Consider the following 16,258-nt stretch of genomic DNA (forward strand, 5'->3'; position numbering starts at 1 on the left):
GTAGTTTGCACGGCAATGCACATAGCCCATATAGTTGGGGCTGGAGAAGCAACTGGTTTCTCCCCCCTTTCCAACAAAACTTACGCAAAGCAAGGTTGCACAACTAGAAGATTGTCGTGGGTAGTGATGTTTCTATCGTGATACAGGCTGTAATAGGGCTAAGCCCTGTCTCCGCTTGTCCATATTGCGCTGTTGCGTGGGTTGCGGGAGTGAAAGCATGTGAATTTAAGTGAAGTCTCGCAAGGCTGAGAGGCTGAATTTCCCAAGTATCTCGAGTTTCGGTCAAAGCCGATAACAGCCAATCAGCTTAACCACCTTTGAACCCGGATCTGCAACCATTAATCTCGAGTGGATGCAGGGAGCTAAACCCCCACTATTTGCGGACCCAACCTCGCTGCCCCACAGCGGGAACTTGCACCTGTCTGGCTCACTTTAGACTCATCATCAACTCGGCATCCCATCTATCTCGATATCGAACTCCTCCTTTCTGCCCCCGAACTCCTTCCCACAACCTCAAACCCTCGAGTATTGTACCCGCTTAGTCGCCCAAGTCGCCCACAGTTTCTGAAATGCTACAACTCTTGCTTCACCCACAAAACCCCATTCCTCCGCTGCTCAAAATTCATACCTGACTCTCCTCCACCATCTCGCCCTCCGCAATACCCTTCTTCTTCCATCTTACCGTTGCAAAAGTTGCACACATATCCTCCTGCCTACGATCCCCTAGATCAAACCGACTTGCACAAGAAATACGAACGAAGCCTTCATCAAAATGGCTACCGCCACTATGACCGCAGTCTCGGTCTCGAAACCCCCGTCTCCCCACCTGGGCAATTTCCGCGAGATCTTCGACGCCTTCCTGAAGCTCCAGACCGACCCTGAGTTCAAATTTGAGCTCGAGAGAAAGCTATCTGCCGAGGAAAAGGCTAAAGAAAAGGCCAAGATCAAGGGCCTGGTGAAGAACGAGCTCCTGCAGACTCCCGGAAGTCGAGTCAAGGGTCGCCGCTCTCCACGCATGACTGAAGCTTGCCGCCTCCTCCATGATGGTGCGATTGACGAGTTCGTTCCGAACCCGCCCCAGGCTTCTGCTGATGCGGCCGACGCGGGCAATAACGTGACTCTGGCCCAAGCCCGAGGTGCCACCTTGTCTCCAATCGACATTGGCAAAGCTGTCGTGTTTGATTCTCCCAGCAATGGCAGCGTCTCGACCCTGAACTCGGTCTTCCTCGGCAGCCTTCACTACTCGACGACCGCCACTACGCCTCCCGGCTCTGCCGACAAGACGGGCACGGCAACCCCCACCAACATTATTTTCGACACGAGTACTTCTTCCGTCGGCATCCCCAATGACAATGGTGCGGCCCTCCCGGCTCCCAGCACCGGCACCGGCTCCCACCCCGGTTACAATGTGGCCGGGGTCGACAACGGCAACTACGTCGCGACTTCCCGAGTTGTGGCCAGCAACTATGGTGCTGCGCCCTCGCCAAGATCTGAAAATCCCTTCTACTTTCCGCTGGTGCCCTGGTCGACTCTCCGCTTCCGCGTTGACTTGCTCAAGACGCAGCCATACAAGGACGTCAAGTTGTACGCAATTCTCAACCGGGACAACCAGGAAGGCGTCGTTCCGCACTACATGGCGAGCAAAGAGGATAAGACGAAGGTGATGAAGTACAAGCTTGCCCCTACCCTCGAGGCGGACCAAGCGTTGAAGGAGAGACTGCCTGCCGCATCGAAGCCCATCCATGTCTTCGTCGATCTGTCCAACATCACGATTGGTTTCTACGACTGCCTGAAGTTGAAGCACGGTATTCCAGTCACCAGGAAGATGAAGGCCCCTCCGTTCTCGTTTGAGCATCTTTCTCTCTTGCTCGAGCGCGGCCGCCCGGCCGAGAAGAAGATTGTTGCCGGTTCTCTGATCAATACCTACAATCGCAGGTGGCCCGAGTACATGCAGGAGGCCAAGGAGCTTGGCTACGAGATGAACATCCTCCAGCGAGTCCCGAAAGCCACCCCGTCGCCCACCGAAAGGAAGACGAGGCGTGGTGGCAACGGCGAAACTGGGTGGACCACGTCTGGTGCTGAGTCGTCCGGCGAGGAAGTCTTTATCGGCCAGCTGAAGCAGGGCGAGCAAGGTGTCGACGAGCTTCTGCACTTGAAGATGTTGCAGAGTGCCCTCGACTCCGAGCCTGGCACCGTTGTACTTGCTACTGGAGACGCGGCTGAGGCCGAGTATTCCGACGGTTTCAAGAAGAACGTGGAGCGCCTGCTCCAGAACGGCTGGAATGTCGAGATCGTTGGCTGGTCCAAGGGCATTTCCTCGGCCTGGCGGGACCCGACTTTCGTCAAGACCTGGGGCGACCGCGTTCGGCTCGTCGAGCTCGACCTGTTCACCGAGGAACTTTTCGCCGCCTGGTTTGGAGCTCCAGGATACTGACTCCGCGCTTGACACCATGGTGGTTTGCATCGAGCATGATCAGAAACGGTCACCGCGCGACAGCATCGAATCCTCTACCAACAGCCCACGTCTGCCTGCAGCAGTTTCTCGGCCTCTTTCAATTTCTGTCTGAATCATTTTCTTTCTCTTTCTTTCCTCCCACGCAATACTTTTCGACAAGCCCGATGCCACGTTCGCCCTAACGGTTGGGCTTCAACATTGGCTCTTGGCCTCGACTCTATGCTGGTACGACAACGAACTTCGGCTAGATGTGCCATCCCAATCTCTTGGGTTGACAGTAGCACCCGTCTCCGTGGCGCCGGCCTGATATAAGACATCTTGACCTCGACCACCGACATTCTGAACAAGTTCTCGCCGTCCGTCACCGGCCCCTCGATCCTCGACATGCGCTTCAATCGCATTCACTTGGGCAACACACTGGCAACCGATTTTTGCCTCCGACCTCTGAAGCCCTCTCTCACCATCTACACTTTTCCACCGGGACACCCCGGTTCCTCTCGATCGATCCATTCTCTTTCCATCCACAATTTTTGCACAGAAGAAGAAGAAAGTCAGGAGAAAACACCCAAAAAAATAACGCGACCACCCCCCTTGTTGGACCTACGACCAGCTTCGTCGCGCAAGAAAGATTGGAGATGGCGTTTGGTTCTCCAGTTGGGTTGACGTAATGTTTTGAGTTCAAACGACGACACAGATCACGATTTCACGAGTTTGGCGTTTGGACAGAGTACTCAAGACGGTTTCCTCTTGGTGGTCCTCCCCCTCTCCGTCTTGGCGTATTCGGAGAGTTCATGGCGGCCAACGCATTGCATGGACTCGACTTCTCAAGATTGGGTTTTCCAGGCGCAGTCTCATTTGCATGGCATGGCATCTCCTTTGTTCCAAATGTATCCGGATGGACCTTGGCAGCATGAGACGGCATGATTGCATGTGGGATGAAAGATACCCTTACCCAGTGTTGGGTTTTGATTTCTGCTTCTTTTTTTCTCTCTTTTTCTAATACTTTTTACTTCTTTTGCTTCTCTTCGCACTTTCGGTTATAGTTGACACGAGGATATGACTGCATCAAGGGAAACGATACAGGTTCAAGGCGCTTGCATGGAAGGCCATCACATGTTTCCAGTTTTAGAAAATAAATAAAACTACAAAGATTCGAACAGTGCATCGCTGCGTTTTACTACCGTGTAGCATGGCATTGGCACAAGGTATTGTGTGAATGGTAGTTGGTAAGACTCTACCACAGGAGGGAAGGGAGGGCTAGGAAGTCATACAACCTGACCAATTCGCTGTCCTTGGAAGCCAAGATAGTCCTAATTGATGGTCCATGAGACTCCACGCCAACTTAATGGCGACCGAGATACTCCCTGATCGTCGTGCTCCTCCCCTTTCCTTGGCCCCGAAACCGTGACGGCCGACTAATGCTCTTCTCCGTGTGTTCTGGGTTTGGCTGCGCGTGACCTTCGGCCTCTCCTGCTGCCGAAGTGATGGAGGCTGTGGGAGTCCTACTTTCTTCGGCCCGGGGGGGTTGTGATCCTTGCCGCAGTCAGATGGCAGGAATGTAGGGGCGCATCGAATCTGGCCTCGCTACCCCTCACGGCTTCTTCGAGACTAACAAGGTGTCGTAGACGCCAACCCTGGCACCCTCGACCCGAAGTGTGGAATCTGCCGGGTCCTTTGTTGTTGATAACCTTACGATGAAGGCTTTGTTTCCGTAGGATCCACCACAAACCTCAGCCTCGAGAAGCTAGCTCGTCCATGATACTTTGACAGGCAGATCGGGTGCCCCTAGGGCACATCCACATAGTCACTGACACATTGCACGGCCAGCTACAACCCTCCATCATCTGCAGCCCCCCTCCACTTCCCCTGTCCCAGCTCGTACATGACCATCTCATAGACGCCCCACTGCACAGCGTTGACCACAAACGCCCTCAGACAGCAGACCGGCAACCCCCTGAAGAGCACCCCCCTGCCCTCCCGCCGCGCCCGCCGATACACCTCCCACGCGCCCACCCGCGCCCCGGGGCCGTCGACCACCTGTGCCTGCACGCGCGTCTTGATCACGTCCAACGGGTAGATGCTGACCCACGTAGCGATGCCCGACAGCCCACCGGCGACCAGCACGCGCGCCGCCTCGGCGACAAACCCGCCCGGGGCCCGGTCCGCATCGCCGGGCCCCCACGACGCCCGCGTGAGCAGCGCGTAGCTCCAGAAGTAGAAGCCGTACCCGACGGCGTCGCGCAGCGCCGTGACGGCCCCGCCGAGGTACAGCCCCCGCAGGCCCTCGGCGCGCCACACGCGGGCCGCGACGGCGGCGCTGCTGTGCGACGGCGTGCCCAACTGGGCGCGGCACTTGATCAGCTCGGTCGGCGTGCTGACTGCCCAGGTCGCGAGGCCGGCTGCGGCGCCGGCGGTCCAGGTCGCGAGGGCGCCGGTCGGGGTCGCGGGGGAGAGACCGCCGCCGTGGGTGGGGGTGGGGGAGCCGCCGCCGAGGGCGTGGGTGAGGAGGGATTCGGTGCGGTTGTAGGTTATGAAGAGGAGGGCGTTGAGGGCGCCGTAGCCGAGGATTGGGGCGGCGATGCCGGCGAGGGGGTGGGAGAGGGAGGGGAGGGTGGTGGTGGTTGTTAAGTGTGGCGGGGTTGGTGGGAGGAGGGGTGTGCGGGGCAGGGGCAGGGGCCGGGGTGTTGCTGCTGCCGCGGATTCCGGGCCGAGGGACGGGGCCCGGGCCGCTTGGAGGCGGACCTTGATCACGTCAAAGGGGTTGCCGATCACGATCCCCGCTGCCCCGCTGATGTAGCCGGCCCAGAAGTCGGCGGACATCGCTGACGGAGCCGGATTCACCGGTTCGGGTGGGCGTTGAGCGATACCGCCAGGGAGGGGACGAGGGAGGACACGGGGCAGTATGGCACGAGTTTCAATTTGTCATGGTTCACGGGCAATCGCTGCTCTGGCACCGGAAACTCCCCAATGGAGGTTGAATTCATGGCTCCCGCGCCTGCAGAGGAATTCGGTTCTTTTTTCCCTGTGATGCCGAGGGTGGGGGGGTTTTGGTGGGGCCAACTCCCTGGAACCGGGGAACGGCTCGCTGTAGAACGCGGCTGGGCATTCCTGGCGGAGTGGAGATGAGCTAAATAAACGGCGGCATTCCCGCAAAGTGTCGGGTATCTATCGCTGCTGCGTCTTCCCTCTCGACTGGCCCCGCTCCGTATTTGGGAAATTGGACTCCTCGGTCGCTTCTGGATACGCCTCAAGCCACTGATCCGTGGTAAATGCCCTGGCGTTGGTCATCATGAACTGTGTGATCTTTGCGTCGAGGTCTAGGCACTCGGACGTCAGCGACTCTAATCATCGACTCTGCTGGTTGGAGGGAGTAGTGATCGGAGCGCTCATGAACGAGGAGCAGGTCCTCGGGGAGGCTGGTTCTTTCACGGCCCGGTTAGAACCTGTGCCCGCTTGTTCCTTCATCAAGGAGCCACGTCGGTTGCAAGCTCACCTTCGGGGACCGAATACACAACCATGTCGTCGCCCCTGAATCGCCAGTTGACCAGCGATTGCTGGTACGGTGAATTTGGCCGCATCGATGCGCCATTCGGGGCTGGGAATCAACATTCAGCCCTGGCAGCGTCGGATAGCCCAGCTCTCGCTCTTTTATAGGGGGCTACTCACCCGCATAAGTCGACGGGTCGAGAGCCTTTGGTTCGACACGTCCATTCTTCACAAAGATGTCATAGACGTGTCGTTTTGGCGTCCACGTCCGCAGCTTGACCTGGCGGCCATTGTTGACTCGGAAAAGTTCCTTGGGCATCTTCCTGAAAACTGCTATCAGGTTGGGGGTCGACATATTGCATACCTAGGACTTGACGCTGGTTGTAAGAGTTGATCGAGCTGCCCTGGCCGTGTGTGTTGCAAAAGTTGCTTGTTACTCTCGCTGTGGCACTGTGGCTTGACATGTGACACATTCGCGGTATTGCGTGCTGCACCTCTGGCACCTAAGCAATACAAGAAAGCCAAACCGAGAGCGGTTTGCTCAAGATAGAATTGGGGAACCAAGCTGGATTTAGCTATTGGCAGGGTTCTCGAGCAACAAAAGACAGCTGAAGTGGCCTGGATTGCATGTTGACATAATGGTCGTTTAGCTGAACAATCGCTTGGGTTATATTCAGGGGCAACAGCACAACGAGTCCTCGTCCGAGAGCAAGTCTGGGCCGAAATAGGGAACGAAAAAGAGGGGTATTTGTTTATCTTGCTACTGCTGAGCTGGCTTAATGTCATGCATCATGCTAGGCCGCCAGCATTTTCTATAGCTGCTGACACGCATCACCCAGGCCGATGCCGCCAAAGCCACAGTACCGTCTGCACGAAGAACGTGTTTCACGGAATGCCTCACAAATCGCCTGTACCCTCCAAGCTGCTGGTTATTTGACGTTGACATGACACCTGGGTCCAGTTTGCGCAGCCGAGAACCCTGATTTGGCAGCCATCCGGTCCAAGTTGGACAGAAGTAGATACGGCCACGGAACATTGAGTGGAACTACAAGACAACGGAGATACGCCCTCCAAATAGTCCGTTTGTGAGGCTCTTTCTTTCAAACATAACATGTCTCCCATCCAGTTGCGCTCTCGGCGCTAGGCGGCACTCACTCCTAGGCTATGCGGGCCCTGGGCTACCGGCTCCGGGCTCGGGATTCACGCTCATTTAGCCATCCACACATCGTCAGCCTCGTCTGGCACAGCCTCTTGGAAAGGGTGTCTGTCTAGCCAGGACTCTGCAGTTTCCTTAGAGCCATGTTTGAGATAAAACTCGTCCAATGATCGATTTAAATCTGGGCCGAGTTAGCATGGCCTTCCAGACAGGTGTTGCAATGCTCAGACATTCAAGCGGTATGCCGCGTGACGGCTGGAGGGAAAATCTGCAAAGATACTCGTTGATGAGAATGAGATGGCTAGGGACCGGTGTGCCCCGAGGGATAGTGTAGATGAAGGGTGTTTCAACATTTTTGCCTTCGTCCTCGCGATCAAGCGTCTCATCAAAGTACATGCGTACAATCTCCTGCATCAGGAAGGTATTGGGAAACATGACCGCGCCATTGGAAACTGCCGAGCTTGTTTAGTCCTTGCCTGCAAACAGCGCAAACGCAGACTAGTTTACAAACCGGATTTGTCGACGGCTGGGTATACTAGGCCGTGCTTCAGAGTGACACCTTCATCAAATATATCTTCGGGCGGGCTGCCGCTCTCTTTGCGTTCATACAGACTCGAGCTTCGTTGGGGGCTATAGTAGTGCAGTGTGGCAGGAAACGACGAATAGATCGCCTTCGTTGAGAACTGTCGCCGAAAAGGCGAAGAGGGCGGCAGACGGCGAGCCCTGAATATCTGTCTAAACATGGCGAAGCCCGTGTTTAGTTACTTTGTCTGCCATTCAACAGACAGGGCTTCGGTGCAATGACAAGGATATAGTGAGTCACGTGAACGGCGTTGTGGTCGCGCCACTTTTCGCGTTTGGAAACGCGGTGGGACGCGACTGCACCTTCCCAAAGTCAATAAACCCCTCCTCTCGAATCATCATCTCCCTCGGCCAAGTCGGTGGCCAGGCTGTCATTGTTGCGTGGGAAAAGGCCTATAAAGGAATCAATAGTCATCATGTACGCAAACATTATGAGCGGATTGATTGACCCAGCTTGAGACTGACATGCGGCAGGTCCACCACTTCGACCCCAATCTCCAACAAGGAGAACGTCCCGCGAGGGCGGTTCCCGACGCCGCAATCGATGGACAAGCTGCACAGGCCTTTCAGATGCCCGGGATCTGCCACTCGGACTGTGGCTACCGACCGTCCGAGTCGAAAGCGGAGAAAGATCGACTATAAAGGCGCCGACGGGGAAGCCGATGGCGATGCCGAGAAGCCGTGGACCAATACAGACAGACTCGCCTTGGCCAACCGAGACGTCAACAAATTCCCAGTATTCAAGCCCAGGGACAAGTCTCAGGTCTTCCGAAAGGCGTTCTCTGTGCCACTCATCAACAAGGACACATCTGCATACAACCCGAACCGACCGCCCCCCACCTTGGGACTGAGACAGGGCGCCGTCTTCGTTGCGAAGCCTCTACATGACCCGACCAGCGAATTTGCAATCGTCCTCTATGACCCAACGGTTGACGACAAGCCGAGTGAGGATGTGAAGCCAAAGGAGAAGAAGGACGAGAGCAAGCCAGAGTCGGACATGAAGCTTGATGCCCCGCTGGTCCACAAGAGCTTGGCCGAGATCCTGGGCATCAAGAAGAAGGTCGAGAAAGACCACCCCAGAGTCCCGGTCGTCATCGATCCCAGACTCACAAAGGTGCTTCGTCCACATCAGATTGAAGGTGTGAAGTTTATGTACCGCTGCGTCACAGGCATGATTGATGAGCGGGCCAATGGCTGCATTATGGCCGACGAGATGGGACTGGGAAAGACACTGCAATGCATTACCTTGCTGTGGACCCTGCTGAAGCAGTCGCCCGACGCAGGAAAGTCGACGATCCAGAAGGCAATTGTTGCCTGCCCATCAAGCTTGGTCCGCAACTGGGCCAATGAGCTCACCAAGTGGCTGGGTGCGGACGCTGTTACTCCTTTTGCCATCGACGGCAAGGTGCCAAAAGAGGAATTGACTCGCCAGTTACGGCAATGGGCTATCGCTAGTGGCCGCTCAGTCACTCGGCCAGTCATCATCGTCTCGTACGAATCACTTCGCCTCAACGTCGATGAGCTGAAAAACACGCCCATCGGCCTCATGCTCTGTGACGAAGGGCATCGACTCAAGAATGGAGACAGCCAGACTTTCAGTGCACTCAACAGCCTGAACGTCTCGAGGCGCGTTATTCTGTCCGGAACGCCCATTCAGAACGACCTGTCCGAGTACTTTGCGCTCATTAGCTTCGCCAATCCCGACCTCCTCGGAACCCGTTTGGAGTTTCGCAAACGTTATGAGCTCCCCATTCTACGTGGTAGAGATGCGGATGCCTCCGAAGCTGACCGGAAGCGTGGCGACGAATGTCTCGCCAACCTTCTGGCTGTGGTCAACAAGTTCATCATCCGGAGAACCAATGACATCCTGTCCAAGTACTTGCCCGTGAAGTATGAGCACGTTGTCTTCTGCAACCTCGCACCATTCCAGCTCGACCTCTACAACTACTTCATCACCTCTCCCGATATCCAGGCGCTGCTCCGGGGCAAGGGCTCGCAGCCCCTCAAGGCAATCGGTATCCTCAAGAAGCTCTGCAACCACCCGGACCTTCTTGACCTGGAGTCAGACCTCCCTGGCTCCGACGAGGTGTATCCAGAGGGCTACGTTCCGCCAGACCAGCGGGGCCGCGACCGTGAACCCAAGCCCTGGTTCAGCGGCAAGATGCAGGTTCTTGACCGTATGCTAGCACGGATTCGTGCCGATACCAACGACAAGATCGTCTTGATCAGCAACTACACGTCGACGCTGGACCTCTTCGAGCGCCTCTGCCGCGCGCGCGGCTACGGCTCCTTGCGGCTGGATGGCAGCATGAACATCAACAAGCGGGCGAAGCTGGTGGACAAATTCAACGACCCTAACGGCGAGGAGTTTATCTTCCTCCTCTCCAGCAAGGCCGGCGGATGCGGCCTCAACCTCATCGGGGCGAACCGGTTGGTGTTGTTCGACCCCGACTGGAACCCGGCGGCGGACCAGCAGGCGCTGGCGCGGGTGTGGCGCGACGGGCAGAAGAAGGACTGCTTCGTGTACCGGTTCATCGCGACGGGGACGATCGAGGAGAAGATCTTCCAGCGCCAGAGCCACAAGCAGAGCCTGTCGTCGTGCGTCGTCGACTCGGCCGAAGACGTGGAGCGCCACTTCAGCCTCGACAGCCTGCGCGAGCTGTTCCAGTACCGCGGCGACACGCGCAGCGACACCCACGACACGTTCAAGTGCAGGCGCTGCAAGCCCGACGGGAAGCAGTTCATAAAGGCGCCTGCCCTGCTCTACGGCGACACGAGCACCTGGAACCACTTTGCCAACGAGGGCCTTGCCGCCATACAGGATTTGCTGTTGCGGCAGGAGGGCGGCCAGCCAGAGGTCAGCGCCGTGTTTCAGTATATCTCGCATTGAGAGGGGTGTACCTGCGGTGGGAGAGTTGCTGTGTATGTCCGAGGAAGGGAAGAGAAGAAGGAAAGAAAGAAAGAAATGCTCTACATGTTTGCTCCACGAGCAGATGTGTCACTTGCTTGTTTGTAATGGAGTGAGGAATTGAGCTTCGCACTAAACGGGAGTCGGGAGACGTGAGACGGGTGGTTACGGTGCATAATATAGCATGAGTTATGTCTGTCCCTGGGTCTCATGGGACGACGATAGATGGCTACGAATTTAGCTAGAGGGGCGGGAATAGAAGACGACGTATATCATTTACGAGAGACTTGGAGTGAAGATCTTGCCTCGTGCTTTCTGCGGCGTATCACCACTGACACCATCATTTCATGCCGAGCTACACGAAACACTAGACTGGCCGGGCACAACGTCTAGAGTTCACGAACCAGGAACCCGAAGGAATCCATAGCACATATATAACTTGCTCTAAACTACCTAGATTGCAACATATACAATACAATCACACCCGCGCACCCCTTCGCCCGCAGGAACCCACCCACACACACTACAACTCGTCCTTCTTCCCATGTGTCTCCTTGACGATCTCCCCGTCCTCGAACCTCCGAATAGTCGGCTTCGGATGCGCCTTCTTCTTCTCCTCCCCGCCGTGCAGCGCCTCCTGCGGAGACCCGACGTCGCCGTCGGGCCTGGGCGCCACGGCCTCGGCTGCGGCCGCCCTGGCCTTGCGCCGCCTGTCGAGGGCGGCGATCTCCTCGTCGTACTCGGTCCACTCGGGCACCTGGCGCCTGGCGCGGTCGAGCTTGGGCTCCTTTGTCTGCGGGTTGTTGCACAGGTCGATGGTCCTCGCGGTGGCGAGGGTGTCGTCGCTGCACCACGTCTCGCACCAAAGCCAGTCCTGCGGCAGGCTGTGGATGGGGATGACGAACTGCATGTGGTTCGGCAGGTCCTGGTCGAGGTTGGACAGGCTGTTGGGGTCGGCCGAGAGCGTGTGGTACTGCTGCCGGAGGCGGTCGCCGGCGGCGAGCTCGCGGAAGCGCCGCAAGTCTACGACGTAGAGGGCCGAGATGTGGTAGGGCAGGCCGCGGAGGTAGTTGGCCCAGTAGCCCTGCTTCCAGAACCGGAACCCCTCCATCTCGACGCGGCTGTCGCACATGGGCGTGAAGCCGTACGGTGCGCCGCCGAGGTCGTGCTGCGTCAGGTCGTACATGTCGGTCCGCACGATCTGGTCCGCGTCGACGAAGATGACCTTGTCGAGCGAGAGCGGGAAGAGCACGTCGAGGAAGAGGATTTTGTAGCCCCAGATCTCGCGCTGCTTCTCCTTCTGCTGCCGGAGCCAGTGCGGCCACTTGAACGTCACCATCTCGTATTTGAACCCGTACTCGGCCGCCATGGTCGGGATGAAGTCCTTGAACGACGGCGAAAGGAACTGCTCGATGAACCAGAACTTGACCGTGTGGTTGGTGTGCCGCATCACGCTGACCATCATGATATTGAGCATGCGCTCGTACAGGTGTCCGCTGGCCACCGAGAAGATGTTGATTTCGGCGTGCTCGGTCTCGGACTTGCTCATGACGGCGGCCTTGCCCTTGCCCTTGCCTCCCCCGCCAAGGATACCCCCGGCGAACTTCAGCCCCTTGGAGACAAAGTCCATAGCAGCCCCCGCGCTTTCGGGCTTGGTATCCTCGAGGACATCCTCGAGCTCCATGCCGGGTTTGCGGCTCAGCCGGGGATACAAGGTAGTGCCTTGGAAGTCCATCAATATGACCTCGGCACCCTCGTCGCCGGGGACCGGCTTCCAACCCGAAGCACCGATGCTCTCGATGTTGAAGATGTCTGATGTTCGGCCTTCCTCGAGGTGGATGGCGTAAACACCCGGATTTGCCTTGAACTGGAAGTAGCCGAGGTTTGCCATGATGATTGTATCTGCGAAGTGCGGCTCCGTCTCGGTGGCCAGAACCAACTGCACTCCACGCGGCGCTCCGCCACCGGGTAACTCCCTCGAGTGACCCTCAACAAGAATGTGCTCCAGCTCGAAAACGGCCTCGACGCGGTCGACATTCCTCCTGGACTTGATTTCTTTGAGCTTCAGGTTATCAAGGTCATCGATTGCGACCCTAGACGAGACGAGCCAGGCTGGGGGCACATCCAGGCCAGCAGTAAGAAGGGCCTCGGAGGGGATACCGGCGAAATTGGCCGAGAGAGCCTTGATTTTCCCAGTCCCGTCGAAAGTTGGGGCCGAGTCGAGTACGTATCTGTAGAACCGCTTGACTGGCAGTTCGGATAGCTCAGCTTTAGGATTTAAGAAGACCTGCAAGTGAACTCCTTCCAACTCGGACAACACCTTTAGGATCGGTGCCCATTTCTGGCCAAGCTCACTGGCAGGGTTCAGGGCGGCAACCAGGTGGATAGTCGCAGTAGACGCGTCGCCCACTTCGAATGCGGTATGGGTCGAATTCCAGACCTTGAAGGCAGTGATGCGGAGGGATGGGGCAGACTCGAAGATCCCCTCGGGCAGGTCTGACATGGTAGAGAGAGCGGTGATGGATGACAACTTGGCCGCGGCCAATGGGCCCGACACCTTGTCGCCAAGGCCAAGGTCGTCGATGGCCTTGTAGACTGGGATGATCCTACTAGCCCGCTCAAAGTTGAGGAGCTGCTGGAAGTCTTCCTTCTTGAAGGATTCGGCCGAGGGGATCGGCCCGACAACACGACCGCTTAGTATCAGCGTGTTGTCCCCTGGCCTGATGTTTGTAGCGGCCAGGAAGCGAGCCAGGGCGGCGTCGAACTTCGAATCTGGCTCATCCTCGCCCCCTTCAAGGACGCTTTCCAGGTCGAGCAGTCTCTGGATCGTTGGCAGAGTATCCTTCTGCGTTACTATCCGTCGATTGATCACGGACGGTGAGACTGACGACTCCGCGGGGTTGTGGACGATGTCCAAGCGAACTCCAGGATTTTCGAGGTGGAATTGCAACGCATAAAACAGTAGCTTCTGCCCCTCGACATTGGTTAGATCTGCAACCACCGTAAGAGTCGCCCAATCATCTCTGCTTGACGACTCTACCGCCTCAAGGACTGGCACTCGGCTGAAAAGATCCTGGTGTTCCGTGTAAACTTTGTTGATGTTTACAACCGTGAGAGCCGCCTTATCTTCGGGGAAGATGAGTATGTTCCGTCGAGTCGCAGCATCCTGAAGGAAGAGATTCGGAAGCCACATGCTCTCCTCGACGGCACCGTAGAAAAGGCCTTCCTGTACACTCCGGAGATCCTGCGAAAGCCTCTGTTGCATCGTCGAGAGCCAGCCCGGCTCACGTGGAAAGGGGAAGCCATTGAAGAAGACTGGGGGCACGGTGGTGTCCGAGTTCAGCCGCTCCGTCCAATGCTTGGCCAGGTGGATTTGCTGTTCATGGTGTTCAGAGGTGGCAATATCGCTGAATGGGAGAGGAGTGGCCTCTGGGCGAAGATGACGGTCCTTGGTGGCCTGTTCAAAAACAGCCTGGTTGGATTTGGGAGCCTTCTGTTCCTCAACCCAGTGCTGGAGATATGTTGCCACAGCTGTGAGGCCATAGTTCTCGAGCAGATGATATATGATTTTGGCTTGTTCAATTGCCTGTCCGGTGGGGGTAAGTGGGACTAGACCGAACCGGATGGGGACCAGCCTCTTCACGAAGCCTAGGAGCTGGTCCACGATCAGTTGGAGGTCGCTTAGCTTGCTGAAATCCACGGGAACGATCAAGTTGAAGATATCCCGGCGAACCTGCGGGAGCTGCCCAGGCATGGTAGGGTTGAGCAGGAACATGACTGAGTCCGGGAACTCCTCGTATCGCTTGTCTTTCTCGATGTTGTTCAGCCAGATGATAACCTTGCCGTCTTCAATCTCATCTCGCCAGTCGAATCGGCGCGCTCCCTCTTCAGCGGCCTTGACCGAAGCCACTTCAGTGTGGCCCAGGAGGGACACAGCCTCGAAACCAGTCAGGCCAAGGTCCAGAACTCCATTAATGAGCTTCCGCTCCCGACGAAGCATGTCGACCAGGGTGAATGGCTGGATTTGCCGGTCGGTCAGCTGGACACCGTTCATCCACAGGACGTTTAGACCGGGAGGGACTAGTTGTTGGCGGTTCGCGGTGTGCTCGGCTTCGAAATCCGCCGACACATTGTGAGCCGCAATAGAGCTCGAATACTTGGGGAAGTCTTGAGTGAGCTTCAGCAGGGTCTCGAACGGAGAGTCACTCTGCATGATAAAAGATGCAGCCTTCATTCCAAGAGATGACAGCTCAGACTTCTCTAGGGGCTTGAGATCTGCCAGTTCCTCGTCCTGGTCCAAAACAACTTCCGAGGCAACAACCTTCTGGGCATCATCAGTTCCTGGAGTGTCTCCTGCTGACTCCCGGTCGTCGATGACAATGTAGTCTGTCCTCTTGAGGGCAAGTTCGACACCATAGCCGTTCACAGGCAGAGCCTCAGTTGGCTGGCCGGGGCTTCGCTTATACCTCACCCGATACAGCCCGTCTCCCTTTTGCGCAATTTCCATTGCCTTGCTGTGATATTCGGCAAATGTCGGCGAGGTTATGTCGGCGTACAGAACCACTTCTCGCGGACCACTGCCAAGTACTCGATCGAAGCCCAAGGTTCGCTCTTGCCTGCGTCACGTTTAGACACTTCACCCCATGGAAGTCAGAAGTGAGACGGGATCATACGTGTTACTCTTAACGACCCCTCTGTCAACGTCCATAGTTGGACTACAATACTGCTTGCCATCAGACAGATACCAGTGTTCGCACCCATCTTGGTCCTCTGGCAACGACGGTTCGACGGCAGTGGTGTAGTACTGATAATGGGCCTCAATTCGAGGTACTGCTGATCGTAGGGAGAGGGCTAGCTTGAAGGTTGACAGGACTTCGGGATTCGTGATGTGCCCATCTTGTTGTAGGACTTCGAGGAACTTATTATACAGCTCTTTATCCGTCTTTGCGCTCGCAAAGCTGCCTTGGGCAATACGGTCGAGGAGGGCAAAGTACGATGTGTCATTTTCCTGAGCTGCTGTTTCTCTGAGAGGATCATGAGTATGGCTAGCACTTCAACCGACTGACTGGTAGTTCACGTACAGCAGCTCGACCAAGTATGGAGGAGAAGGGAAGGCTGCCTTGAGCGCAACGTTAACAGTTGGCGAAGTTGATGCAAGGGTGGATGGCAGCCATGTCGCTGCCAGCAGGGCCGCTGTGAGGGCCCAAGGCAGCTGCGACAGTTGTAACATGGTCGTTATATACTGGCACTATGCGATTGCCTTCGAATCGGCAGTAGCTTAAGGCTCAGGGGTCGAGCTGGGTTGTCGTATTGTCCGCCAGCGGAGAATGGAGGGGCAAATTCGAGACACCTGGCTGGGCTAGTTGAACTCGAGTAAACGCCAGGCCGCGGAGTTGGAAAACAAGACGCTACAAAGAGAATTGACTCCCTCCCGGTAGAATATGAAGAGAGGCCATAGAAAAAGTATCAGCGCGTCTTCGCCAGTTGTTCTTTTGCTTGATGGAGGGGTGTAAGCCGCCCGGAGACCCTTTTGAACACATCACTGGAAAGCTTGACCAATTGGGTTTAGCGCCTTGCTGGAGCTCCCGAACTGCTGCTCCCAAGTGTGGCTCAAGCTGGGCAACCCCAGCCACGTTGAGGCACACCGGGGTGAGACTAGGACGGTCGGATC

The 16,258-nt window shown here is 56.6% G+C and overlaps 6 protein-coding genes across 6 annotated transcripts; 2 read left to right on the forward strand and 4 right to left on the reverse strand.

The window, feature by feature from the left end:
• The first annotated feature begins 657 nt into the window (after nt 1-657).
• On the forward strand, nt 658-2,540 carry QBC33DRAFT_104817 (uncharacterized protein). Its single transcript, XM_060421870.1, has one exon. It carries the CDS (start codon nt 773-775, stop codon nt 2,432-2,434), a length of 1,662 nt encoding a protein of 553 aa, XP_060282774.1. The 5' UTR covers nt 658-772; the 3' UTR covers nt 2,435-2,540.
• A 1,742-nt stretch (nt 2,541-4,282) lies between these two features.
• QBC33DRAFT_452992 (mitochondrial carrier domain-containing protein) lies at nt 4,283-5,275 on the reverse strand (the record flags this gene model as incomplete). The annotated part of the gene is made up of 1 exon (XM_060424665.1): nt 4,283-5,275. One exon carries the CDS (start codon nt 5,273-5,275, stop codon nt 4,283-4,285), a length of 993 nt encoding a protein of 330 aa, XP_060282775.1.
• A 196-nt stretch (nt 5,276-5,471) lies between these two features.
• On the reverse strand, nt 5,472-6,498 carry QBC33DRAFT_104855 (uncharacterized protein). The gene is made up of 3 exons (XM_060421872.1): nt 6,122-6,498; nt 5,949-6,050; nt 5,472-5,772 (listed from the first exon to the last, which is right to left on the reverse strand). Exons 1-3 carry the CDS (start codon nt 6,294-6,296, stop codon nt 5,621-5,623), a joined length of 429 nt encoding a protein of 142 aa, XP_060282776.1. The 5' UTR covers nt 6,297-6,498; the 3' UTR covers nt 5,472-5,620.
• A 439-nt stretch (nt 6,499-6,937) lies between these two features.
• On the reverse strand, nt 6,938-7,883 carry QBC33DRAFT_104820 (uncharacterized protein). The gene is made up of 3 exons (XM_060421871.1): nt 7,609-7,883; nt 7,328-7,549; nt 6,938-7,278 (listed from the first exon to the last, which is right to left on the reverse strand). Exons 1-3 carry the CDS (start codon nt 7,838-7,840, stop codon nt 7,148-7,150), a joined length of 585 nt encoding a protein of 194 aa, XP_060282777.1. The 5' UTR covers nt 7,841-7,883; the 3' UTR covers nt 6,938-7,147.
• A 104-nt stretch (nt 7,884-7,987) lies between these two features.
• QBC33DRAFT_541464 (P-loop containing nucleoside triphosphate hydrolase protein) lies at nt 7,988-10,870 on the forward strand. Its single transcript, XM_060428163.1, has 2 exons — nt 7,988-8,097; nt 8,154-10,870. Coding segments are annotated over exons 1-2 (2,418 nt in total). The 5' UTR covers nt 7,988-8,095; the 3' UTR covers nt 10,570-10,870.
• A 137-nt stretch (nt 10,871-11,007) lies between these two features.
• On the reverse strand, nt 11,008-16,228 carry QBC33DRAFT_541468 (glycosyltransferase family 24 protein). Its single transcript, XM_060428164.1, has 3 exons — nt 15,669-16,228; nt 15,261-15,611; nt 11,008-15,203 (listed from the first exon to the last, which is right to left on the reverse strand). The coding sequence occupies exons 1-3, from the start codon at nt 15,815-15,817 to the stop codon at nt 11,111-11,113; spliced, it is 4,593 nt and encodes a 1,530-aa protein (XP_060282779.1). The 5' UTR covers nt 15,818-16,228; the 3' UTR covers nt 11,008-11,110.
• Nucleotides 16,229-16,258: the final 30 nt, after the last annotated feature.

The sequence above is a fragment of the Phialemonium atrogriseum genome (assembly GCF_030411735.1).
Source record: "Phialemonium atrogriseum strain 8032-3 unplaced genomic scaffold QBC33scaffold_15, whole genome shotgun sequence".
Lineage (NCBI taxonomy): Eukaryota > Fungi > Ascomycota > Sordariomycetes > Cephalothecales > Cephalothecaceae > Phialemonium > Phialemonium atrogriseum.